The following is a 27212-nucleotide window of genomic DNA, read 5'->3' on the forward strand; positions in this document are numbered from 1 at the left end:
TGGAGCAGCTATACAAAGAAAATGATAAAGTCTGCTCACCTATAAACTCCTTCCCGGTGTTTCCTCCTTTCTGCTCGGATAGCAGCAGGCTGCTGAATTGAAAACAACTTCAGACCAAAATCCAGCGAGTGAGGAGACTCCAGCGATGTGATGTAATTAAAATTTCCATTTATTTGAAGGATATTTCCATTAAAAAATGCACTTACAAAGAGAGCCAATTCACACCATATGAGCAAACAGAGTAAAAAAAAGCACATTTTTTTACTCTGTTTGCCCATATGGTGTGAATTGACTCTCTTTGTAAGTGCATTTTTTATGGAAATATCATCCTTCAAATAAATGGAAATTTTAATTACACCACATTGCTGGAGTCTCCTCACTTGCTGGATTTTGGTCTGGAGGAGAGCCTGGAGGGGCGTGACTGGGTGAATCACCATGTCTGACCTTGGATGCACGACAGCTAACAATACTGTGATCCGAGGAGAGATGAGGGAGGCAGAACTAGGTGCTACACCAGAACAGACCTCGGGTGGACGGCATCTGACCTGTAAGGGACAGAAGGCAAGAACGGCCAGGAATGGTAGACTTGGCAAGCACAGGCGGGCATAGCTAATAGACAGTCAGATGAGCATGGCTGATAGACAGGCAAGCGGGCATTGCTGACAGACAGGCAGGCTGGCATGTCACATAGGCAGGCATGGATGATAGACAGGCAGGCGGGAATGGCTGATAGAGAGGCAGACGGGCACGGCTGATAGACAGGCAGGTATACGGGATACAAGCACTGGGACCTGAGAACTATGAAGTGTGTTAATGATAGACATACAATGTTGCTCAGGCACCTCCATGCTGGAAGAGGTGCCTTAAATCGTAAGTGTCCTTCAGCTATTAGCTGGGGATACTTTAGGATGGTGAGTGTGGCCCCTTTAAGAGATAGGGAGCGCACGCACCCTAAGCACAGTGCCCCAGGATCTGTTCACCGGGCACATGGAAGGAGGAGGAAGTGTAGGGATGCCGGCACTATATACAGCAAGCATAAGACCTTTACACTAAGTAACAAAATACTGTAGTTTATATGCTGTTGATGTTAGAGTTCCATAACTTTTCACTTTGCAGCAAGGCTAGACTACAGTACGTTAAAATGGTTTGTATATCAACCTATTATATAAAGTGTTGAAGATTTTAGATTAAGTAATTTTCAGACTCTTGTTTTGCATACATATTTTTCTAATGTACCCTGTTGCTTACTTTCTTTTAATTCTCTTGCACAGCTTTGATGCATGCCTTGGTATTTGGTAATGTAACAGCTATAATCCAACGAATGTACTCCAGATGGTCCCTATATCATACAAGAACTAAGGATCTGAAGGATTTTATACGGGTACATCACCTTCCACAACAACTGAAGCAGAGAATGCTTGAATATTTCCAGACCAATTGGTCAGTCAATAATGGGATAGATTCTCATGAGGTATTTAAATTATTTTCTGCAATTAAAATATTTAAATATTTTTACTTATGATTTTGAAATTAGAAAAAAGTGAAAAAGTATGACATCAGCAGTCACATCCCGTCAACAGAGCGGAAGCCGCAGAATTCTCAGCAGGAGCGGTCACCACTCTGAGCCAGCAGAAATCTACGGCAGGCTGAACAGGCAGGTAGTTAGGAACTACCTGCCTGTAAGTTCATAAATATCTAATCCCGGATAACCCGTTTAAGTTCATCTTCAGTCTCGGAGAAAAGCTTTGCTCATCTGAGTGCATCTTCCTCTACAAATCCCCATTGATCAAAACTTTTGACAAGTCTCTATAACATATTAAAAGTTTCCTAAAAATGCAATTGCACTTTATTTAATAATCAATAGGATTTTTATAATATAATTTTTAGAAGTTTTTCTATTGATTAATACATTTGCAGTTTTTCGAAATCCCCCAATATATTTTTAATACAGAATTTTTTGATTATTTTAACACCTTTGACATTTTATAATCATAGCTTGTGTTAAATAGCATATTATATAATATAGGTCTATTGCATGCCTGAATGTCACAGGAAATCTCACAGGCATTGTACAACTATTTATTTATAAGTAATGGCACATTTACCGGTGTCTAAAACTGCTTAGGTGCGATTTGTTACAAATGATTCTATCATTCTGAACTATAAAAATATATTTCCAGCTGCATTAATTCCTTGTCTTTATTTGACAGCTCCTGAAAGAATTTCCAGATGAGCTACGTTCAGATATAACCATGCACTTAAACAAGGAGATTCTCCAACTATCCCTTTTTGAGAGCGCTAGCCGCGGTTGCCTCAGGTCCTTGTCTCTGCATATCAAAACCTCCTTCTGTGCTCCTGGAGAGTACCTACTCCGGCAGGGAGATGCATTGCAGGCAATTTACTTGGTGTGCTCAGGTTCTATGGAAGTTTTAAAAGATGGCATGGTTTTGGCTATTTTAGGTATGTACTTTTTATTACATTTATCAAACTCCAAGCCTCTTCAATCATAGTGATAATGATAATTATGATAATTATGATAATGAATTACTATGGTTTAGCACAAACCAAACATTAGTATTTTATTATTAGAATGCAATAAATATAACCATCAATGGAAAAAAAATATTTCACAATGTAATACCTCCCACTCCCGGCTCCAAGACTTCTCCCAAGCTGCACCTATTCTTTGGAATGCTCTACCCCAAGAAATTAGGATCAACTACAACTTACACAGTTTTAGGAGCTCCCTAAAAACACACCTGTTTAGGGCGGCCTATCATCTTCCCTAATTGAAGTCCTTTTTATATTTTTATAGACCATTCATTATTTCGCCAAACATAAGTCTCCACCAAACTCCACCGCACCCAAAAGCAATACAGATATTGGCTGGTGATGAGCTCATCCCCTCATCCCCTCAAGATGGCTGGACCATCATTGTGAATAAGCCTCTGTACTTTGTGTCACCCCCACCTCATTGTAGATTGTAAGCTGTTACGAGCTGGTTTGTCATTATTTTTGCTTTAATTATTGTATTATCTTTAGCTATGTTACTTATGACTGTTGTATATGAACCTCTGAATTGTAAAGCGCTGCGGAATAGGTTGGCACTATATAAATAAAGATTATTATTATTATTTATTATTAATAAGATAAACATGACTTTGTACTAATACAATACTGTATGCAATCACTGAGGTCACCAAAACTTCTTCTACTCTTTTATTTTCTGTTCTTTATGTGATTTGCTGTAATTTATTAGAAAATATGTTTATTTTAAAAATGTAGAGCGGACAATTCTGCTGAAGATCAGTTTTCTTTCTAGAAGAAAGTAAAAAAAAAATGAACATAAATATTTTTAAGTGGAATGTTCCCATGTCAGTCATTCAGGAAGATGGGAGTATTTGTATCTTATTTTTGTGCAAGTCACAAGCGTTCACGACGAAGGAAAAAGCCAAAACTCCCAATTCTAAAAACAATGAAGCTTGCTGTGCTGTAAGTATGTGATTTGCATATATTGGGTCACGAGCCGACTAGATGGATGGGCTCACTCAATACAAGTGTACTGAGCGAGGCCAGACACAGTATAGTCAGAATGTGGCAGGAAGTATGCAAATTGCATACTTGTAGTCACATGACCACCCACTTCTGGCACCGGAGAATCTTCACAGCGAACAGTGAGCACGATGTGAGGATTTACAAGTCTGCAGTCATATAGGGTGACTGCAGACTTGTAGCCTAAGGCCGAACAACACCTTTAACTCCAGTTCACATCTAAATTAGTTACAGAAACAGTGTATTACAGCATAGTCCTGTCTACCTGTGGCTACTGCATAGAGATGAAGATGCCCATTTCATCCATTAAGATAGGATTTAACACAATTAAAACAGGCTAAAATACTAGCACCATACAATGGAGCTGAGTTGAACTACCAGACATAAACCATAAACAGGTGTGGTGCTGTTTCTTGTTAGAAGGAATCTTATTTGTATAATCCTAGCATCCTAGAAATCCCTCTTACACAGTTTGCATTGAAATAGTGATTTTTGCACATTCATCCAAAAGAGCATTTGTCAGTAGAGATGAGCGAACCCGAACTTAAAAGTTCGGGGTTCGTACTGGACAAAGTGTTTAGGTGCTAATCTCTGAACGTTTGTGTCCTCAATGTTTTCAATGGGGTTCGGGTTCTGATTCAAATTCGGGTAAAGTTCTGGTACCAAAACGGAACTTTGGAATAAAGTTCGGGTAGGGTACCAGAACCCGAACTTCCACGGGTCCGCTCATCCCTATTTGTGTCATTTGATGATGTTAGATGACAGGGTTTGGCTCACAAGGTATGTTCTAGTTCATCTCAAAGGTCTCCAATGGGGTTAAGATCAGTGCTCTGTGTAGGCCAACCAAATTCTTCTACACAATTACCCAGCCATGTCTTTATGAACCTTGCTTTGTGCATTGGGTCACAGTCATGCTGAAACAGAAAAGGGCCTCCCAAAATTGTTCCCACAAAGTTGTCCAACATGTCTTGATATTCTGAAAAATTAGGATTTCACTTCACTGGAACTAAGGGGTTAATGCCACTCCCATATCGTTACACTTTACAGTTTGCAACATGCATTCAGAAGGTATTGTAACATTCTGCTGGCATTTGCAAAACTCAGAATTGTTCATAAGACTACCAGATACAGAAGAGTGATTCCTAATTCCACAGAACACATTTCCACTGCTCCAAAGTGCTTAATAGCACTTTGTCCAATGCTTCTCATTGTGCGGCTTACATTCAGCTGCTAGGCCATAGAAACCCATTGTTAGGTGTCAGTCTGGTGCTGGATTTGAAATGGGTCCAGGACCTTCTGTGGTCTCCCATTTCAGTCCAGCCAGGGGTGATGCTGCTCAGCATCACCATCAGCCTCAATGCCTAGCTGGTCCGCGAGCACTGTTTGTCTCCCAGGTAGTTGTGCCTAGCAATGTTAAGCCTGGGTTGCAGATAGAGACAGGGCTTTTGGAATCTAAGTCCAGGATTTGCCGCACTGAGCATGTCCGTGACCTGGCGGATCATGATTGGTGGGTTGGCACCCACCTGACCCGGTGACCTGGCACTGCCTGATTGGTCCACAGGTAACGTCACCAATGGCATGTTGGTGGGCAGGGCTTAGTCTTTAAAAGACCCGCCCACAAACATGGCGACGCGCTCAGATCATAGAGCATGATGTTGGTGTGTGGACATCTGTGCTCCACGTGTAGTTTCTGCTGGCAGGTTAGCTCCATAGAGGCAGGCTAGTGAAAGTAGGCAGGTAGCTTCACCTTGCAGACTGGCTCTGTCAGTGGGGGTCACCTTACACCCCGAGCAGCCTGCAGGACCACGTGGAGAAATACTCCTCTGTCCGGTAGCACACCGGCAGAGGACACTTACCCGTCAGCGTGAGTCACACGCATCTTAGCGCCAATCCCTACAGCATAGCGCCTGTATTGAAGACAGGGCTACTGCTTTTCCCCCGGTCACACGTCTCCCTGCAGTTCTTGGAGATTGTGTGAACCGTTATACCCGCTCCGTGTGCATTAACACGGAGGGGTTAATCAGTTAGTTGCGCCTCCGGACGCTCATCTCCCGTGCAGTTAACGGAGATAGAGCGTACTGCTATACCCATTCCTGTTTGGAGAAACATGGAAGGGTTTAGTATTTAAGTTGTCGCTTCATTTCTACCCAGAAAGTGTTCGGCAGCAGCCTTCCAGGCTGCATTGTGGACCCGGGGTCGGTTGTGTTCCATTTTAATAAAGTTGTCTGCAACTGCCCTCCTAACAGTATCTGAGCGCCAGGGTCTTGCCAAACATGGCCGACAACCAACAACTGCAGCGGTATATACAGCAACTGGAGGCCAGAGTTAGAACTCTGGAACAAACAGCTCCGGTCGCTGATATCACTGCAGTAGCTTCCCAGGCGGCTACTCTAGCAGCCAACATTATTAACTCGGCTGCGTTGAATACTGCAACCACTGCAAGTGCCCCATTACCCGAGTTGTCTCTCCCGGAGAAATTTTCTGGGGACAGTAAACTTTGTAGGGGTTTTATTAATGTATGCTCCATTCATTTGGAGATGATGGAGGCATGGTTCCCCTCTGAAAGAGCCAAAGTGGGATATATCATTTCTTTACTTTCTCACAGGGCTCTGGAGTGGGCTACTCCTCTATGGGAGCGGAACGACCCGGTTGTAGTAAACGCGGTCTTTTTCTTAAGACCCTAAAAAATGTTTTCCTGGGTCCTCAGGTCACGCATGATACAGCTCTTAAGCTTCTTGCGTTGGTCCAGGGTTCGGCCACCGCCAGCCACTATGCCGTCCAGTTCAGAACCCTAGTGGCTGAACTGGATTGGTCTGAGCGGTTGCTTATTCCGGTGTCCTGGAGGGGTCTGGCTGGGCATATTATAGATGCTTTATCTACCTGAGAAATTCCAACTTCCCTGGAGGAGTTAATATCTCTCGCTGACCGTATTGACTTGCGTCATGCAGAACATAAGTTAGAGCTCGAGGTTGCTAGACCTTAGCATCTGTTGGCACCAGGCGCCTTTAGACCCAGACCTAAGACTCTCGACCCAGAGCCTGAGGCTATGGATATATCCCGGACTGAGTCTAGTCCTTCTCATTCCCGAGCCGCACATCTCTTGGAGCATCCCGAAAATAAGGGTTCCAAGCAGTCGGTAAAACGAGTAGGTCTTACCACCGTTGGAGGAGGTGTATTAAAGTCTGGGACTTCCTCCTCCAAGTTATCATATAGTGTGACATTGTCCTTTGGTAAATCTACAGTTACTGCCAAGGCGTGGGTGGACTCTGATGCTGATGGCAATTTTTTATCATCTACATCTGCCCAGAGGCATGCCATCCCTATTGAGTTACTCTCCAGACCAATAAACATTTGTGTTGCCAGTGGTTCACTCCTGGATGTGCAAATCACCAATCAGTCGATCCTTTTCACCATGTCATTCCCTCGGGGCCACCGGGAGGTTATCTCATTTCTTATTATTCCCGGTGGATTAGACAAGGTGTTACTGGGTCTCCCTGGTTACGTTGTCATACTCCACACATTGACTAGAAGACGGGGAGAATTTCTTCCTGGAGTGAGAATTGTGCATCTCAGTGTTTGTTCAAGGTCACCCGGAGGGTAGTCTCTGATCCTCCTATCATTGCGACACCCGGTACAGATTCCTGGTCTGTTTCCAGGACCCGGGCCTCCTCAGATTTTGTCGCAAAAAATTCTCAGGAGGAGAGGGTGGCTGCAGTGTCGCCCAACTCGGTTCTGTCGGGGAGGGCGTTTGTTTCCCCTAATCTACGGAGTATGGTGCTCTCCTGGGCTCATACCCCTAAGACCGGAGCTCACCTGGGGGTCAAACGTACCACTAAGTCCCTTCTACGGTCCTATTGGTGGCCCCGGTGGCGCCAGGACGTCAAGGACTTTGTTCTCGCGTGTCCCGTCTGGCCGAGAGATAAATCTTTTCGCCAGAGACCGGCGGATCCTTTCTCCCTTTCACCCGTGAAAGATCCCACACATAGAGAACCAGTTGTCACCCCTTGCCATCCTGCTTCCCGTCCTAATAGAGGGTACCCTGTACACCGGAGGGGTCACTGTTTTGTGAATCCTCTCTGTGACCCGTTGGACCACATCCTTGCCCCCCGGCTCATGGAGGAAAATGAGCATCAAGTGGAGGGGGATGTTAGGGGGGGGGGTAATGTTAGGCGTCGGTCTGGTGCTGGATTTGAAATGGGTCCAGGACCTTCTGTTATCTCCCATTTTGGTTCAGCAAGGGCTGGTGCTGCTCAGCATCACCATCAGCCTCAACACCTAGCTAGTCCATGAGCACTGTTTATCTCCCAGGTAGTTGTGCCTAGCAATGTTAAGCCTGGGTTGCAGAGGGAGACAGGGCTTGTGGAATCTAAGTCCAGGATTTGCCGCACTGAGCATGTCCGTGACCTGGCGGATCATGATTGGTGGGTTGGCACCCACCTGACCCGGTGACCTGGCACCGCCTGATTGGTCCACGGGTAAGGTCACCAATGGCGCGTCAGTGGGCAGGGCTTAGTCTTTAAAAGGCCCACCCACAAACATGGCGACGCGCTCAGATCATAGAGAATGATGCTGGTGTGTGGACATCTGTGCTCCACGTGTAGTTTCTGCTAGGCAGGTTAGCTCCATAGAGGCAGGCTAGTGAAAGTAGGCAGGTAGCTTCACCTTGCAGACTGGCTCTGTCAGTGGGGGTCGCCTTACACCCCGAGCAGCATGTACGACCACGTGGAGAAACACTCCTCTGTCCGGTAGCACACCGGCAGAGGACACTTACCCGTCGGCGTGAGTCACATGCATCTTAGCGCCAATCCCTACAGCGTAGCGCCTGTACCGAAGACAGGGCTACTGCTTTTCCCCCGGTCACACGTCTCCCTGCAGTTCTTGGAGATTGTGTGAACCATTATACCCGCTCCGTGTGCATTAACACGGAGGGGTTAATCAGTTAGGTGCGCCTCCGGACGCTCATCTCCCGTGCAGTTAACGGAGATAGAGCGTACCGCTATACCCGTTCCTGTGTGGAGAAACATGGAAGGGTTTAGTATTTAAGCTGTCGCTTCCTTTCCACCCGGAAAGTATTCGACAGCAGCCTTCCAGGCTGCATTGCGGACCCCAGGGTCGGTTGCGTTCCATTTTAATAAAGTTGTCTGCAACTGCCCTCCTAACACCCATGCCATGAAGTTCACTGGGCATAGTTTTTGTGATGATGTTAAAAGTACACATATCCGTTTTTCTGTCTCTCTCATTTTTAGGTTTGTTCGAAGTAAATGTGGATTTGATCTTTTTTTTTATTAAAAATATTAAGATTTAGTTTATGTGTTTAAAAAGTAATCCGACCAATGCCAGTAATTTCAACATGATGATATAACAAAAATACGCTATTAACGTCTCAAAACTGAAGGATTTTATGACTTAAGAGCTGCTGCTCCAATTAATGAGGAATCAAATTATATCCAGCATTTAAAAGCGCACCAGTCGCTGCACTATCCCATATGACCAGTTCCCCAGCTAGAGACAAGGTACAATAGATAAAGCTGCATAATATTACAATGATTGTGTGTTCTTCACTTGACAGCTGCTCATTAGCTCTTCAGCAAAGGAATTGCGGTTATTTTTAAATGAGTTGTAATCAGTACAGTATGAGATGTCTCACCAGTGAAATCTAGAATTAGCATGAGTTAGAAAACTCCAAATTTCGTATATATTATTTTATATTTTAAACTTGTCAATTACGGTTTTACATGTAAATACTAAAAGAAAATGTAAAGAATGATGGTAATTAATATAACTTTTTCTAATGGCTGAGGTGTATCTTATTATGCATATTTGACTGAACAGTTTCATTTTTGCAATGTCCTTATGAGCTAATTCTTAGTGACTGCAATAGGCTACTGAGCACAGTTCTCAGTTATCTGAGGTGGTCTCATAGAAGATGAGAGTAGTAGAAGTGCAAATGCTTGACCTCCACTCCATTCAGATAAGGCTCTGCAGAACCCCTTTGACAGGATTAATGCGAGTTGCAGCAGTTGGACCACCAGCAATTGGGAAGTACATCCAGTAGGGGATAACTTCCATATCTGGTACAAACACTTTAACCAAAGTTTAAACACTAATTTCTGACCACAAATATGTCTTCCTAGAGCAGTTATTAAGGACCTTATTCTACATTGTTTTAGAATAAGTGCTGCATAGATTTCCTATGTCATCATATAATTTATTGACAGCCTAGTTCCTGTTCTAACAGTTATTAATAGTGTTGAGCCACCCCCGTAGTGTTCGAGTTCGGTTCGGTTCGTCGAACACCCGTGTGTTCGCCGAACTGTTCGTCGAACTGTTCGTCGAACACCTTCGAACACCGTTAAAACCAATGGCAGGCAAACAAAAACACATAGAAACACATAGAAAACACCTTCAAAGGTGTCCAAAAGCTGACAAACTGCTCAGAAGACACAACTAACACATGGAAAAGTGACAAGTACATATAGTCATGCGAAAAGAAAAGAGGTGGAGGAGTAAAAGGAGGGGGAGACACAGATATAGGCATGTCATGCCCTTCTAAAATCCAAAAAGTGAGAAGCCGACACGTTCAGTCCGCTCCTGCCCGTGCCACCTCCGTGTCGCCGGGTTTGTGCCAGAGCCGCGGTGAACCCTGACGGCCAGCCCCCCTCTCCCAATACTGGTGCCTGTCCGCTGGTGGGTCGAGCGAGCCCCCCTGTGGTGGAGGCAGCTCTAAGCTTTTTAATTTAAATTGTCTCTCTAATTTGAATGAATACACTTTAAATCCATTTACAAGGATCTATTGGAGGGCAAGTCTCATGCCAGCAGCCACGTAATTCCAGCTCCAGTAGCGTCCACTAAAGCTGCTGCAGTTAAAAAGCTTTTATAAGGATCGAGCTCGGCTGTCCACCGCAAGGCATCCTACTGCCAGTCCCAGCCCCTATGCCTTGGGGTGCCTCCTGATGCTCTTCACTGAGTATCCCGTGGTCCCGAAGCATTTCCTTTGAAAAAATTAAGTGTCCAAACTACAGGTGGTGTAGCTTGCTTAACAGCCGGGATAATCCGCTGACTAGCAGACACTGCTACTAGGCACAAAGTATTTCCTGGGCTAGATGCAGTTAAAAATTTGTAATTAGATACTCTCGTTGGATGCTGAGAAAGCATTCCATAGAGTCTCCTGGCACGCCATATATGATTCTCTTAAAAAGCTTGGGGTAGGGGTCTAGGGGACCCTTTTATAGCCAAAATCACGGCTCTGTATCGCAATACGTCACCTAGGCTGAAGATAAATGGAACTGTAGCACCCTGAGGGCTCGGTTGCTACAGAGGTATTGCACCTCACCCAGAGGTGTGATATCTCACTCTCAGGTAAGGATGGAGTGTGGATCAGGACCCGACACCTGCATGCATTACACCACATTGCCGTGGGGCAGGGCGACCAATATGCCTCTGAGATGGGCACGACAGTCCCTGTCCCTGGCTGGAGTGGGGGGAGGGAACACTGAGGAAGGGGAACCCTGTAGTGCAGGAGCAGGGAGGAAGCAGTTCCTGGGTGCATTGAGAAGGGAGTATAAAAGGTGGGCACCATCTTAGTTCAGTGCAGAGAAGTCTGAGCAGAAGTGGCAGGGAGCAGGGGCTCTGCATGAGCTCTGCTCCGGAGGCGGGCCTAGTAACAGAGGCCCAGGCCTGGAAGAGGGAGAAGGAAAGAAGAGGAGCGGAGAAGGCTCCAGGAACGAGGAATGAAGGTATCCCAGGGGTGCGGACGGGCGAGTCGCCACCGCACGCCCGAATCCACCTGCGTGGAGGGGTCAGGCCAAAGGGGGAGACCGGTCCCCGAAACTAGTGGAGGCAGGAAACGACCCTCAGCTAGAAACCGGAGGCTGTGACGTTTTATGTGGCGCAGCCCCTCACTACACCCGCTAGGAAGGCACCACATAGGGTCAGGGAAACTGGCGCCAAGTTTACCAAGAGGAGGCCCGAGGCAGCCGGACAGAAGGGTTGGTAAGAAAGGCCAGACAAAGGACACACAAAGGGGGTCCTGTGAAGCGCTCCAAAGTTATCTGGGAGTTGTCTGAGCCCCTCACCTGGTGAGCACAGTACGACGTGGGCAGCCGTTACCTGCAGACGTGGTCTGGATAATAAGAACTGTGAGTAAAGGCCCTGGACTGCATCACTGACTCCGTGTCGTTACTGCTGCTGCCCTGCACCATCACCCCCATCCTCCGCATACACTGCCCTGAGGCTATACTCCTCCCGTAGGGAGTTATGCTACGCTCTGCTGCACCCACAACACCAGCCTCAGCGGTCTGCCCTGCAGCGGCGGTTCACTCTGACCGCAATCCACGGGTGGCGTAGTCGGACATTTAAACATCAAAACCACATAAATAGTTCCGCCACTGGTTTGACCACCCTGAGCCACGGAACCGGGTCGCCGCCACGAAGACTACAACCACCAGCATCCACCAAAAAGGGTCCGGCTCCGGGTGTCCCAAGGCCCAGGGGGTGCATCAGAACATTTTCATCACCTTCCACAATCACCAATGGGACAAGGCAGGGATGTCCTCTGTCCCCTCTCTTATACATCCTAGTGACGGAGCACCTGCTCTCATCAATTCGCCATAACCCCAATATTAGGTGGATTGAGGTGGGAGGCACCGAATACAAGTGCTCTCTATTTGCTGATGATGTCCTAGTATATATCACTCAATCACATATATCCATCCATGCTGTTATGGCTGAAATAGATCACTTTGTTACATGGTCAAATTTTAAAATCAATGCAGCAAAGTCTGAGGCCCTCGATGTCTCCCTCCCCAAATCCATATAGGATTCCATCCAGTCCAACTTTCCCTTTGCCTGGCCCTCACAGGGTATCAAATACTTAGGAATTCCTATTCATAGAGACCTCTCCCATCTATGTTATCTTAATTTTGGGCCCTTTATTGAACAACTCCATACAGACCACGGTTGGCAAGTTAGAACTGTAAGATTCACTACGTGAACCACTGGTGTTTTGTGGAAAAGCACATGTACACTGTGTTCCAAATTATTATGCAAAAAGTGTTTAGGAGTGATAAGGGAAGAATTTGTTTGTCAGTTAAACTCATTGATGGTGATGTGTGTCAGGGCTCTTTATATCACTGTAAGCAATTGCAGACACCTGTGCTAATTAGTTTGGCAGGTGTGTCCAATGAAAGGCAAGACTACTTAAGAAGGCTGTCTCACATTATTAAGCAGCCTACATTTTCTGCCAAAATGGGAAAGAAAAAGGATGTGTCGGCTGCTGAGAAGCAACAAATTGTGGAGTGTTTAGGTCAAGGCATGACTACAATCAACATTGTGCGATGATCAGGATGAAGTGTCTTGGCAATCAAGAAGTATGTAGCTGATTCACAGTACACACGTGTGCGTGCTGATAAGGGCAAATTGAGGACTCTTTCCTACAGGCAATTACGTCAGGTTAAAAGAGCAGCGGCAAAAAAGCCTTGTCATAGCAGCAGACAAGTTTTTGAAGCTGCTGGTGCCTCCAACGTCCCCCGAACAACAACAAGATGCAGGGTCCTTCAGAGGTTTGCAGCTGTGCATACACCATCCTGTCGACCTCCTCTATCCACTTCACACAAGCAGAAACGGCTCCAGTGGGCTAAACATTACATGAAGACTGATTTCAAAACTGTTTTGTTCACGGATGAGTGCCGTGCAGCGCTCAATGGTCCAGATGGATGGAGTGGAGGATGGCTGGTTGATGGACACCCCACGCAAACACGGCTACAGCACCAACAAGGAGGAGGTGGAGTAATGTTTTGGGCTGGAATCATGGGGAGAGAGATTGTCGGCCCCTTTAGGATCCCTGAAGGCACTAAAGATGAACTCCATCATGTATGTGGATTTTCTCAAACAGCACTTCCTGCCATGGTTCAAGAAGAAGAACCGTGTATTTCACAGCAAGATCATTTTTTTGCATGATAATGCACCATCTCATGCTGCACATAAAACATCTGCATCTCTGGCTGATATGGGCATAAAAGGGGACAAACTTATGGTGTGACCCCCATGCTCCCCTGACCTCAACTCCATTCAGAACCTCTGGAGCATCATCAAAAGGAGTGTCTATGATGGCGGGAGGCAGTTCACATCTAAGCAACAGCTCTGGGAGGGTATTCTGTCCTCATGCAAAACAATTGAAGCAGAAACCATCCAAAACCTGACAAATTCAATGGACGAGAGAGTTCAGAAGCTCCTTTCGAACAAGGGGTCCTATGTGAAAATGTAACATCACCTAGAATAAAGTTTTGAGTTGAAAACTGTTTGATTTCAGTTTCTAATAACCTGCTAATTCTTATAACTTCAAAAATGACAATTTTTTTGGTCTTTATTAAAATGAAAAGGTTGATCGAAAAGTTTGGGGGATCTAAGAGTGTGGCAACCCAGTAGTCATGATTACTTCGAATTCTGACAATATGAGGGTCATGTTGCAGGTAATGCAGCAAGAAGGCACTTATGTGTCTTGCGCATCTCGGAGCCCCAAAAATATTTTCCGGGCTAGATGCAGCTAAAAATTATTATTAATTTTAAATCTGGTGGAGCTTAGTATAGATGGCCTAATAGGATCAGTGCTGCACACTGCTACAAAGCCCAAATTATTTTCCAGCCAAGATACAGATAAACATGATTAGTAATTTTAAATCTGGTGGAGCTTATTATAGATGGCCTAATAGAATCAGTGCTGCACACTGCTACAAAGCCCAAATTATTTTCCAGCCAAGATACAGATAAACATGATTAGTAATTTGAAAGCTTAAAACGGTTGGTAGGGTGATTTTAACCAATCATCAAGCTTTTACTCTCCCCAGGATGACACAGGGGTAGAAAAGTCGTTTCGGATCCATGATTTGTTCATCTTTATGAACGTGAGTCTGTCTACATTATCAGTGGAGAGCCGCGTGCGCTTATCTGTCAGCACACCAACAGCAGCGCTAAACACACGTTCAGACAGAACGCTGGCTGCGGGGCATGACAAGATCTCCAAGGCGTAAGTGGCTAGCTCCGGCCATTTATCCAGATTGGAAGCCCAAAAAGAGCAAGGGTCCAGTGACACAGTCGTGGCTTCAATGTTTACTTGGAGATACTCCTGTACCATCGTCTCTAGGCGTTGACTATGTGTCAGACTTCTGGTCTCCTGTGGCCTTGCAAAGGATGGGCTAAAAAAGTGGTGAAATGATTCTGTAAAATTGATGTTACCAGCAGATACTGTGGTTCTGTTACGGTTTGAGTGCTGAACACTTGACGGTCCCACGGTTGGCAAGCTGGAACTGTGAGATTCACTACGTGCACCACTGGTGTTTTGTGGAAAAGCACATGTAAGATTCTGCAACAGTCTCTGCTGATACTCCTGCATGCGTGCATCCCTTTCTATGGCAGGAATAATTTCTGCAAATTTACTTTTGTACCGGGGATCTAACAGTGTGGCAACCCAGTAGTCAGGATTATTTCTAATTCTCACAATTCGAGGGTCATGTTGCAGGTAGTGCAGCAAGAAGGCACTCATGTGTGTTGCGCATCCAGGAGCACCAAGTCCCTGTTGTGTTGGTGGCGAGGTAACAATCATGCTTCCTTCCTCTGTCCTCTCCCCCCAACCTCGCACAACAGAAATGTGATCAAGGTCTCCCTCATCTGATGAGTCTTCCATCAGTTCGTCCTCCACTTCTTCCTGGGCTCCTGCACCTTCCTCACTAGTTTGGCTGCTACCATGCGCCCTGGTAAAACCATCTCCCCCACCCTCACATGCCTGCCGCCTTGGTGCTGCCGACCGTCTGGACCTTGCAGATGTTAGCCCTTCCGTATACAACTCCTCCTCCTCTACTTCCTCCACCTCCTCTTGTGCCACCACCTGACTCCGAATTCTGTTTAACATATGCTCCAGCATGTAAATCACCGGAATAGTCATGCTGATAATGGCATCGTCAGCACTAAACATCTTCGTCGCCATTTCAAAACTGTGCAGAAGGGTGCATAGGTCCCTGATTTGAGACCACTCCTCCAGCGTGATTTGCCCCACTTCTGGATCTCGTTGGCCCAGGCTATACGTCAGAACGTATTGCACCAGGGCTTGTCGGTGCTGCCACAGTCGCTGCAACATGTGCAGAGTTGAATTCCACCGGGTAGGCACATCGCATTTTAGCCGGTGAAGTGGCAGGCCCAACGACTTCTGTAGAGATGTAAGTCGCTGAGCTGCGGGATGCGAATGGCGGAAGTGAGCACACAGTGACCGTGCCCTCTGCAGAAGGCCATCGAGTCTGGGATAGTGGGCTAAAAATTGCTGGACAACCAGGTTCAACACGTGAGCCATACAAGGCACGTGTGTGACATTGCCCCGGCGAAGAACTGCACCCAGGTTTGCAGCATTGTCGCACACGGCCTTCCCTGGTTTCAGGTCCAGTGGACACAACCATTCATGAAATTGGTTCTCCAGAGCTGACCACAACTCCTCAGCTGTGTGACTCACATTTCCCAGACATTTCAAAGTAAAAACCGCCTGATGACGTTGAGCCCTACTGCCAGCATAGTAAAGAGGTGTGCAGGATCCCTTCTGCGCAGTTAGAAAGCTTGTGGCATGACCAGACAGGCTTTGGGTGCAGGTGGAGGACCGAGAGGAGGTTGAGGAGGCAGAAGCAGTGGAGGAACTTTGACATAAAGAGGATTGACGCACAACTCGTGGGGACGGCAAGACTTGGACAGCAGCCCCTTGTCCTGCTGTCACCATAGTTACCCAGTGCCCAGTCAGCGACATGTAACGCCCCTGTCCATGACTACTCGTCCAAGTGTCTGTGGTGAAATGCACCCTGTCACACACAGAGTTTCTCAAAGAAGCGGTGATGTTGTGTGCGACCTGCTGGTGGAGCGCAGGCACACCTTTCTTTGAGAAGTAGTGCCGACTGGGCATCTGGTACTGGGGCACTGCGACGGACATAAGGTCTCGAAAATCCTCTGTGTCCACCAGGCGGAAAGGCAGTATTTCTGTAGCCAAGAGCTTGCAGATGGTGAAATTCAACCTCTTAGCTTTCTCATGGCTAGGAGGAAATTGTCTTTTACTTGTCCACATCTGAGGGACCGAGGGCTGGCTATTGTGCTTAGAAGGGGTTGATAAGGGTGTCCCCGGCAAACTGCCGGTCTGTGAGGAAGATGCAGGCGGACATGTTAGGTTGCCTTGATCCAAAGGTGGTGCTATCGATGTCGGACAGCGCTCAACACCAGCTGGTGTTACCACCTCCAAAGAAAATGATGACCTGCCAATCACGCTGGCTGTTGTGGGTAAAGAGGTGGCAGGTCTGCGCCCCAAAACAGGTGTGACTGCTGTCCCCCCAGTCACAGAGGATGAAGAGGCCGCGGATGCACAAGATATGGCAGACGGTGGTTGGACCGGCCGGCTAGGCCGCATTGTAGCACACTGAGCTTCCCACTGCAACTTATGCTTCATGTCCATGTGCCGGTTCATGCATGAAGTACTCAAACTATGTATTTTTTGGCCTCTACTTAGCTTTTGCTGACAAATGTTACAGATAACACGAGTTGGGTCATCTCTATCGATCTGAAAAAATGCCCAGGCTATGCAAGGCTTAGCACCCATGCGACCTGAAGAGCCACCACGACTTGTGGTGAGAGGCAGAGTTGTGTTTGAGGATGCAGTTGTTGACGTGCTTCCAGTACTACGTCTCTGTCCAGGAAGGCGCAACCTGACCTCGTCGTCACTAGCATCTTCCTCCACCTCCTCTGCTGACCTCATCTCTTGGCTGACTGTGGGTTGACAGTAAGTGGGATCTCCAACCTCATCATCATCACCCTGTGCGTTATCACACTCATCGTCCTCAGAGCCAACCTGTTCCTGCCCTGACAAAAAACTAAAGTTGTCGCTCCAATCAGGTATTTGAGTCTCATCATCGTCTTCCTCATTGTCTCCACCAACAGGAGTTACAATTTGGGAATGAGGGTCTACATTATGGTCAGAACCTTCTGCGTCTGGTCCTGGATCCGACTCATAAAGATTCTGGGCATCAGTGCAGATCATTTCCACGTCTGGATTCACAGAAGCGCTGGAGTTGACCTCTGATTCCCAGGCTATAGTATGAGTAAACAGCTCTGCAGACTCAACCATCTGTTCTACCTCATACTCAGACGGGCAGCTGGAGATTTGGGAGCTGTGAGGAAGCAAGTGCGATTGGGGTGACACCTTTGAGGACTGGAGTATTTGTGATGTTGAAGTTGATGTGGAGGAGAGCCCACTTAAAGGAGCACTTGATATCCGTTGAAGCACCTGCTTTTTTTGTGCCTCATCTGGAATTTGTAGCGATTGGCGTGGCCGTAAGAAAGGGATCTTATCACCTTGTCCGCTAAAAGAAGTAGACATTTTAGTTTGGCTGGAAGATGGTCTTTCTTCTGCAGATGTTACTGTTGCTTTAACACCTACCCCACGGACACAACCTTTTTTCCCCTTCCCAACACGCCTATTCCCCTTTCCACCAGCAGCAGGCCTTTTTCCACTCATTTTGGTGGTTAACTAATTCACAACTCTGGAGTTGTTTGCACAAAAAAACAATGGATGGGAACCGAGCAGAGCTGAGTGGCCAAACTGTGGTATTAGGCCAAAACTATTGGCTTGGTTAGATGCAGAAAAAAATTATATTCGATTTGCAACCTGATGGAGGTCAGTATAGATGGACTAATAGAACAAGTCCCACACACAGCTAGAAGTCCAAATATTTTTTCAGAGGTAGATGCAGAAAAAAATTATATTCAGTTTGCAACCTGATGGAGGTCTGTATAGATGGATTAATAGAACAAGTCCCACACACAGCTAGAAGCCCAATATTTTTTCAGAGGTAGATGCAGAAAAAAAATTATTTTTAATTTGCAACCTGATGGAGGTCAGTATAGATGGACTAATAGAGAAAGTCCCACACACTGCTAGAAGGCCAAATATTTTTTCAGAGCTAGATGCAGAAAAAAATTATATTTAGTTTGCAACCTGATGGAGGTCAGTATAGATGGACTAATAGAACAAGTCCCACACACTGCTAGAAGCCCAAATATTTTTTCAGAGCTAGATGCAGAAAAAAATTATATTCAATTTGCAACCTGATGGAGGTCAGTATAGATGGACTAATAGAATGATGCTATGCCCAAAAGATTTTACTTCACTAGGTGCAGTAAAAAAATTGGTATTCTATACACAGGTGGTATATCTTGCAACACAGATAGGCTACTCCACTGACTAACACACTCTGCAATAGGCCAAAAAGGATTAGCTTTGCTAGATTCAGCCAAATGCTGTGAAAAAAACTTGCACAGCACTGGCACAGACCTGCCTGGCAAAAACTGATAGGAACTGATGTAATCTAGTCCTGAAAAGGACTGCAATTACAATTAGTCTTTACTCCCACAATCTATCTATTTAAGAGCACAGACCTGCCTGATAAAAGTCGCAGGAAATGCTGTAACCTAGTCCTTAAAAGGACTGCAATCACAACTATTCCCTACTCCCAAGCTATCTGTAGATTTGTGCGAAAATTGGCTTGAAATTAACAAGGTATAGCGCACACAGCAACAGCGGTGCCGTCTAACACGCAGCTGCAGCAGTGAGAAAATGGTGGCGACGGGGAAAATGGCTTGGTCTTATAGGGCAAGGACATGTGACATACACTGCCAATGACACATGCCCTTGCTTGTGTGAAAAACAGCAGTTCGCTCCGTGTGTGCGCTGCTGATAGGCTGACAGACTGCACCTCCCCACTGCAAATGCAGTCATCAAAGCAAAAAGTGGCTACTTTGAAGAACCTAGAATATAAGACATATTTTCAGTTGTTTCACACTTTTTTGTTAAGTATATAATTCCACATGTGTTAATTCATAGTTTTGATGCCTTCAGTGTGAATGTACAATTTTCATAGTCATGAAAATACAGAAAAATATTTAAATGAGAAGGTGTGTCCAAACTTTTGGTCTGTACTGTATATACATTTTTCCTGCACAAAACAGCTTCATTCCAGACATGCCAATGAAAAAAATATGCAAGGTAAAGCTGGTGGAGTGCAGAGAGACAAAAAACAAGCAAAAAAACCAACTAGACAGTCATTTAGGACAAATCAAGCCTGGTCACTAAGGAATATTCAAATGAAAACCTGTATGGCAATATCTATCTATCTATCTATCCATATGAATGCATATACATATATATATATATATATATATATATATATATATATATACAGTACAGACCAAAAGTTTGGACACACCTACTCATTTAAAGATTTTTCTGTATTTTCATGACTTTGAAATTTGTACATTCACACTGAAGGCATCAAAACTATGAATTAACACATGTGGAATTATATACTTAACAAAAAAGTGTGAAACAACTGAAAATATGTTTTATATTCTAGGTTCTTCAAAGTAGCCACCTTTTGCATTGATGACTGCTTTGCACACTCTTGGCATTCTCTTGATGAGCTTCAAGAGGTAGTCACCGGAAATGGTTTTCACTTCACAGGTGTGCCCTGCCAGGTTTAATAAGTGGGATTTCTTGCCTTTTAAATAGGGTTGGGGCTATCAGTTGTGTTTTGCAGAAGTCTGGTGGATACACAGCTGATAGTCCTACTGAATAGACTGTTAGCTGCTTTTTTCTTGCGATAATACAAATTCTAAGTAAAGAAAAACAAGTGGCCATCATTACTTTAAGAAATGAAGGTCAGTCAGTGCGAAAAATTGGGAAAACTTTGAAAATTTCCCCAAGTGCAGTTGCAAAAGCCATCAAGCGCTACAAAGAAACTGGCTCATATGAGCACCGCCCCAGGAAAAGAAGACCAAGAGTCACCTCTGCTTCTGAGGATAAGTTTATCCGAGTCACCAGCCTCAGAAATCTCAGGTTAACAGCAGCTCAGATTAGAGACCAGGTCAATGACACACACAGTTCTAGCAGCAGACACATCTCTTCAACAACTGTTAAGAGGAGACTTTGTGCAGCAGGCCTTCATGGTAAAATAGCTGCTAGGAAACCACTGCTAAGGAAAGGCAACAATCAGAAGAGACTTGTTTGGGCTAAAGAACACAAGGAATGGACATTAGACCAGTGGAAATCTGTGCTTTGGTCCGATGAGTCCAAATTTGAGATCTTTGGTTCCAACCACCGTGTCTTTGTGCGACGCAGAAAAGGTGAACGGATGGACTCTACATGCCTGGTTCCCACCATGAAGCATGGAGGAGGAGGTGTGATGGTGTGGGGGTGCTTTTCTGGTGACACTGTTGGGGATTTATTCAAAATTGAAGGCATACTGAACCAGCATGGCTACCACAGCATCTTGCAGTGGCATGCTATTACATCCGGTTTGCGTTTAGTTGGACCATCATTTATTTTTCAACAGGACAATGACCCCAAACACACCTCCAGGCTGTGTAAGGGCTATTTGACCAAGAAGGAGAGTGATGGGATGCTATGCCAGATGACCTGGCCTCCACAGTCACCAGACCTGAACCCAATCGAGATGGTTTGGGGTGAGCTGGACCGCAGAGTGAAGGCAAAAGGGCCAAAAGTGCTAAGCATCTCTGGGAACTCTTTCATGATTGTTGGAAGACCATTTCCGGTGACTACCTCTTGAAGCTCAACAAGAGAATGCCAAGAGTGAGCAAAGCAGTCATCAAAGCAAAAGGTGGCTACTTTGAAGAACCTAGAATATAAGACATATTTTCAGTTGTTTCACACTTTTTTGTTAAGTATATAATTCCACATGTGTTAATTCATAGTTTTGATGCCTTCAGTGTGAATGTACAATTTTCAAAGTCATGAAAATACAGAAAAATCTTTAAATGAGAAGGTGTGTCCAAACTTTTGGTCTGTACTGTATATATATATATATATATATATATATATATATATATATATACACACATACAGAGAGAGGTGATACGCCAATCTATTATATATGTAATATTTGTAATCTACTAATATACTGTATGTGTATTGTTTTATTACGTTATCTCATATAAAGGGATTGTCTAATGAGAGTTATTGGATGACGTATCACTAGGATGTCACCTTTTCCTAATCCATCGAAGTTGGGTTGAATGAATAGTCAGTAATGATTAAAACTGTTATGACACAGCGAAGAAATTCTAAACTATGCTGCTAGGTGATGAATTAAGAAAGGACTTGCAACTACATTCTGGAATCATCTACTCAGACCCATAGAATTGAAAATTGATGGCATATTGTAGTGACATGCCATCATATATCTTCCATAAAACAGCTCTCTCAATGGTTCTGCCATGGACAGGTCAATGTATTGAGAAATCTGCTTGACTCTCACTTAATAACTTAGAAAAAAGATACATAGAAAAGGAGAAATACTTTTTATTACCATTAAATACAGATTACTCTCTGCTTTTATAGAAAACGTGTAGAAAATTATGAACTTGATAAGATACAAAAGTGATACACAACTTCTCTCTATATTGCACTTTTTGGGGCATATGAAGTTGGAGCATAAATTTGGGTATAGAGTAGAGAAACTAAAGTTATTCAATAGAAAATGTAAATATAATTTCTGAATGCACAATAATAGCACATTTATGATATTTACTAAGTAATCTAAAGTAGTAGAAAGTAAGCTTTAGAAACATTCAAATGACTAAATTACCTATACAGATGGGAAAATTATCTAACATTGCCTCTGCTCTTCATAGGTAAAGGTGATTTAATTGGAGCCAACCTACCAATTAAAGATCAAGTCATTAAAACCAATGCAGATGTCAAAGCACTAACCTACTGCGATCTTCAGTGTATCATCCTCAAAGGCCTTTATGAAGTTTTGGACTTTTACCCTGAATATGCACATAAATTTGTAGAAGACATACAGCAAGATCTTACATATAACCTTCGAGAAGGTCATGAAAGTGATGTAAGTGCCATTACCATGAAGGTGATATTGATAAATGAAACCATTTAAAGTGTTATGATCTGCATCAAGATATAGTCTTTACCCAGATATAGTTTGTTTCAGTTTCAACTGAGACATAATTGGCTTCTTCTCTGAGAAAACTGTGATGCATAAAATACAAAAGAATTTCTTTAGATGTTTAAAATAGCTGTCTGATGTGGTTAAGAACTATCTATGGCCAATATACTAAATTTGATTTCTGAATAAAATGATGAATAATGTATCATTTAGAATTCCTTTAAAGAAGTTTTCTGGGAATACATCTTTTTATGGCCAGTAATGAGATGATATCGATGAATGAAGGCACTTAAAAAGGACCTGTCATTTTATCAAAAAAGTTGCGTTAAATACCTTGTAAAATTCAATGACCTCCGCTGATTCTGCCGCTCTTTTTCTATTTTGCACTGACTCTGAGATGCTACAAGTCCAAAGCTTGGCAGCTAATCTAGCTGTTTAGTGGTCTCAGACACTGTTGAGCTGTGATTATAATGCCTGGGGGAGATAGGGTAAAAACCCACGTCCCGAAGATTGTGAAGGAACGCCCAGTTGGTCTGTAAGTGAAAATTTCTCATAGTGTGCTCCAAAAGCAATAAATGTGAATATCTCTTTAATGGAGTGACAATGCAAAACATGGAAAAGGGCAACAGAATTAGAGGAGCTAGGGGATCATTACAATTTATTTAAGTCAAAATTATTTTATCAAGCAATAAGTCATTTTTAAAGGATATGAAAACATTTGAGGTCTTTTATTTTTCTTTAATCCATGTATTTTTCACAGTGAAGCATTTTTACTGCAGCGTCTTATTAAAAATTATGAATTGTATGACTTCTGTAGCCTCTAAGTATTTTAGTTCTAATGCAGTTAAAATCTGTCAGGGGCCTCATTCTAACTACAGGGTTTGTAGCTCTTATCTCTCTTCTTCTGAACAATCTTCTAAGCTCATTTATGAACTCAATGGAATTGTGTCTACTTACAACCTTAAAAACTATGAAACTATCAAATAAAAGATAAGCTTCAATGTAGTCTTAATTCAACTTAATAGATCATTCAGAGGTAAAGGCTGTAGACCTGAACTGTTACTTAAGCTCTGACAGATTTCACTGTGGACTGATTCAGTTTTGTTGGAAAGTGATGCTGTATAGTGCGTGATGGGAGATGTCTCTCCTTCTTATTTTATTACTATTGGCATAAATTTGTGTGATATGCAATGCTTCATTCTATTTGTAAACACTTTACATTGCAAGGGAAAAAATATAATTTTAAATATATCGAATACATTTGCAAGTTAGCCAAAAACTGTTATTTCTAGAGTGCTAATGTGATTAGCGTCTGTACATTAATGCATGAGCTGTATGTTACTTTAAACCCAGCATTTAATAGGTAATGGAAGAGTTAACATAGCCACACACATCAGGTAAATGTTGGCTCAACTGACATGTATATGAGTGTGACTCAACATTCCACGGACAGGAGATGAATTTCAACATGGCCGACCCTTTTTCCTTACAGAAGATTAGCCATCGCCAGAAATGTCTGGCAGCGACTCCCTTCTCCCCATTGAGAATGTATGCAAGTTCAGCCAAACCATATGTGCATGTCTTTATATGGGTCTAGAGGAAAAGTTGTTTGCTGATAGTTATCTAACCTGTATAACCACATATGATTTATGACCCCCAGGGATGATTATTAGAATTATTCCATTCAACATGAATAAACAAATATTATTGACATACTATTAAAGGGGTTGCTTAGATAAAAAGGGGCTGCTTTTTATTTGATTTATTTATTTATATTTTTTTAAAGAGCATCACTCTTTTGTTCATGTGATTCAGCTTCAGTAATGTGAACACCGATGAAAAGAATCAGAATTTATATCACCAGAATATTTTTTTGCTGATTATTGTTGCTGTAAATATCTTTGCGGAGTATAAAGGTAAAATTTAAGGTAGTGTGCAAAATGGACTGTATGTTAAGCTGAAATTCTAAAAATAGTATTTTAATATTAATAACATAAGGATGCATAATCATGAGAATGAGTTCTACACTTTACCATAGTAATATTTTTAGTGGCTATGATGTGAGAGATGAATACTATTTGCATTAGTCACAATACAGATTTTGCATAGTATATGCCATAGTTCTTTACCAATGTGTTGGTATCACATTTTTTATTGTCATAGGGCTTTGCATTGTAATCAACCTACTATCTGCAATTAACCTTTTTCTACAATTTGAGATTCACTCCTCTTTAAAAATTACCAATAGCTTATGTAAAAAAACCTAAAAAAAAACCCTCAGTTGTGGAAATTATAAGACTTTTTCTAAATATATGTCATTAGCAAATCAGATGATTTCCATCAGTATTACAAGTATTACGTTCTCTTTACCAGAGTGAACTCAAAATCTTGTGAATTTCTCTTCTGTGGGACTAATAAACTGTAAGAGGGAGGATGATTTGATTCTATACATCATCTGAATTTCACAGTAGAGCCTTCTGGTTTAAATCTGGCAGGATTTGGCCTGTCTCACTGATTTGTTGAATTGCTGGTCCATACAGTGTTTTTGGAGAATTGATTCACTCATCTTTCTTACATCTTACATTAATTTTACATTAATCTTACATTTTTCTCATATCTCACATAAATCTTACATTAGGCAATTTGGATCATACCCTCATTCCACCCTTGTCACGCCCCTGCTTTGACCATTTTGGCATAGCTGGGAAAAAAGGACATGTAAACACCAGAAGTTGCTAAATATTTGAGTAACCCCATGTTGCACAAAAATGTTGCCACTTACCAAAAGTGTTTTAAGTCAGATTTCTGATGAAAACACTTTAATAAATTAGGACCATAATTTATTTTCGACCTTAATCCCATCCTCAACTTATAATAACAGTGAATACTTATAGTTGACCATATACAGTGCCTACAAGTAGTATTCAACCCCCTGCAGATTTAGCTGGTTTGATAAGATGCAAATAAGTTAGAGCCTTCAAACTGCAAACGAGAGTAGGTTTTATGAACAGAAGCATAAATCTTACAAACCAAAAAGTTATGTTGCTCAGTTGAATTTTATTAAATTTTAAACATAAAAGTGTGGGTCAATTATTATACAACCCCTATGTTTAATATTTTGTGGAATAACCCTTGTTTGCAATTACAGCTAATAATCGTCTTTTATAAGACCTGATCAGGCCGGCACAGGTCTGTGGAGTTATCTTGGCCCACTCCTCCATGCAGATCTTCTCCAAGTTATCTAGGTTCTTTGGGTGTCTCATGTAGACTTTATTCTTGAGCTCCTTCCACAAGTTTTCAATTGGGTTAAGGTCAGGAGACTAACTAGGCCACTCCAACACCTTGACTTTTTCCCTCTTGAACCAGGCCTTGGTTTTCTTGGCTGTGTGCTTTGGGTCGTTGTCTTGTTGGAAGATGAAATTACGACCCATCTTAAGATCCTTGATGGAGGAGCGGAGGTTCTTGGCCAAAATCTCCAGGTAGGCCGTGCTATCCATCTTCCCATGGATGCGGACCAGATGGCCAGGCCCCTTGGCAGAGAAACAGCCCCACAGCATGATGCTGCCACCACCATGCTTGACTGTAGGGATGGTATTCTTGGGGTCATATGCAGTGCCATCCAGTCTCCAAACGTCACGTGTGTGGTTGGCACCAAAGATCTCGATCTTGGTCTCATCAGGCCATAGAACCTTGAACCAGTCTGTCTCAGAGTCCTCCAAGTTATCATGAGCAAACTGTAGACGAGCCTTGACATGACGCTTTGAAAGTAAAGGTACCTTACGGGCTCGTCTGGAACGGAGACCATTGCGGTGGAGTACGTTTCTTATGGTATTGACTGAAACCAATGTCCCCACTGCCATGAGATCTTCCCGGAGCTCCTTCCTTGTTGTCCTTGGGTTAGCCTTGACTCTTCGAACAAGCCTGGCCTCGGCACGGGAGGACACTTTCAAAGGCTGTCCTGGCCGTGGAAGGCTAACAGTAGTTCCATAAGCCTTCCACTTACGGATGATGCTCCCAACAGTGGAGACAGGTAGGCCCAACTCCTTGGAAAGGGTTTTGTACCCCTTGCCAGCCTTGTGACCCTCCACGATCTTGTCTCTGATGGCCTTGGAATGCTCCTTTGTCTTTCCCATGTTGACCATGTCTGAGTGCTGTTCACAAGTTTGGGGAGGGTCTTAAATAGTCAGAAAAGGCTGGCAAAAGAGATCTTTACTCCACACATGTGAAGCTCATTATTCTTGGTGCCTGAACTACTTCTTAATACTTTTGGGGGACCAAACAGAATTCTTGTGGTTTGAGGGGTTGAATAATAAATGACACTCTGAATTAACTTTTAATGTTTTTTTAAAAAAAAATAAAAAAATTTGCTGCAGTGCATTTCCCACTTCCAGGCTGATCTACAGTACAAATGTCACAATGCCAAGTTAATTCCGCATGTGTCAACCAGCTAAATCTGCAGGGGGTTGAATACTACTTGTAGGCACTGTATAGTATATGGGTACTACCAAATTAAGAAAAATATCCAAAGAAACAGGAAGCATGTAGCCCCTGTAAGATAAAAACGATAATTGTATTATTTAAATCTAAAAGAGACAATATACAATAAAATGGAGAAACGGATACAGAGCAGAGTGACACCTCACCCAGTGAAAGTAAAATCAACCA

The 27212-nt window shown here is 43.5% G+C and overlaps 1 protein-coding gene across 1 annotated transcript in view; it reads left to right on the plus strand.

The window, feature by feature from the left end:
• The window catches only part of KCNH8 (potassium voltage-gated channel subfamily H member 8), a 715304-nt gene that overhangs the window by 522671 nt on the left and 165421 nt on the right, over positions 1–27212 (plus strand). Inside the window, exons 9-11 of the mRNA XM_073677958.1 lie at positions 1272–1471; positions 2211–2460; positions 22276–22490. Of these exons, the coding sequence (XP_073534059.1) occupies positions 1272–1471; positions 2211–2460; positions 22276–22490 (665 nt within the window). The remainder of the gene's footprint in view (positions 1–1271; positions 1472–2210; positions 2461–22275; positions 22491–27212) is intronic.

The sequence above is a fragment of the Phyllobates terribilis genome, unplaced genomic scaffold, assembly GCF_046119375.1.
Source record: "Phyllobates terribilis strain yellow unplaced genomic scaffold, ASM4611937v1 Scaffold_4__5_contigs__length_816908805, whole genome shotgun sequence".
Lineage (NCBI taxonomy): Eukaryota > Metazoa > Chordata > Amphibia > Anura > Dendrobatidae > Phyllobates > Phyllobates terribilis.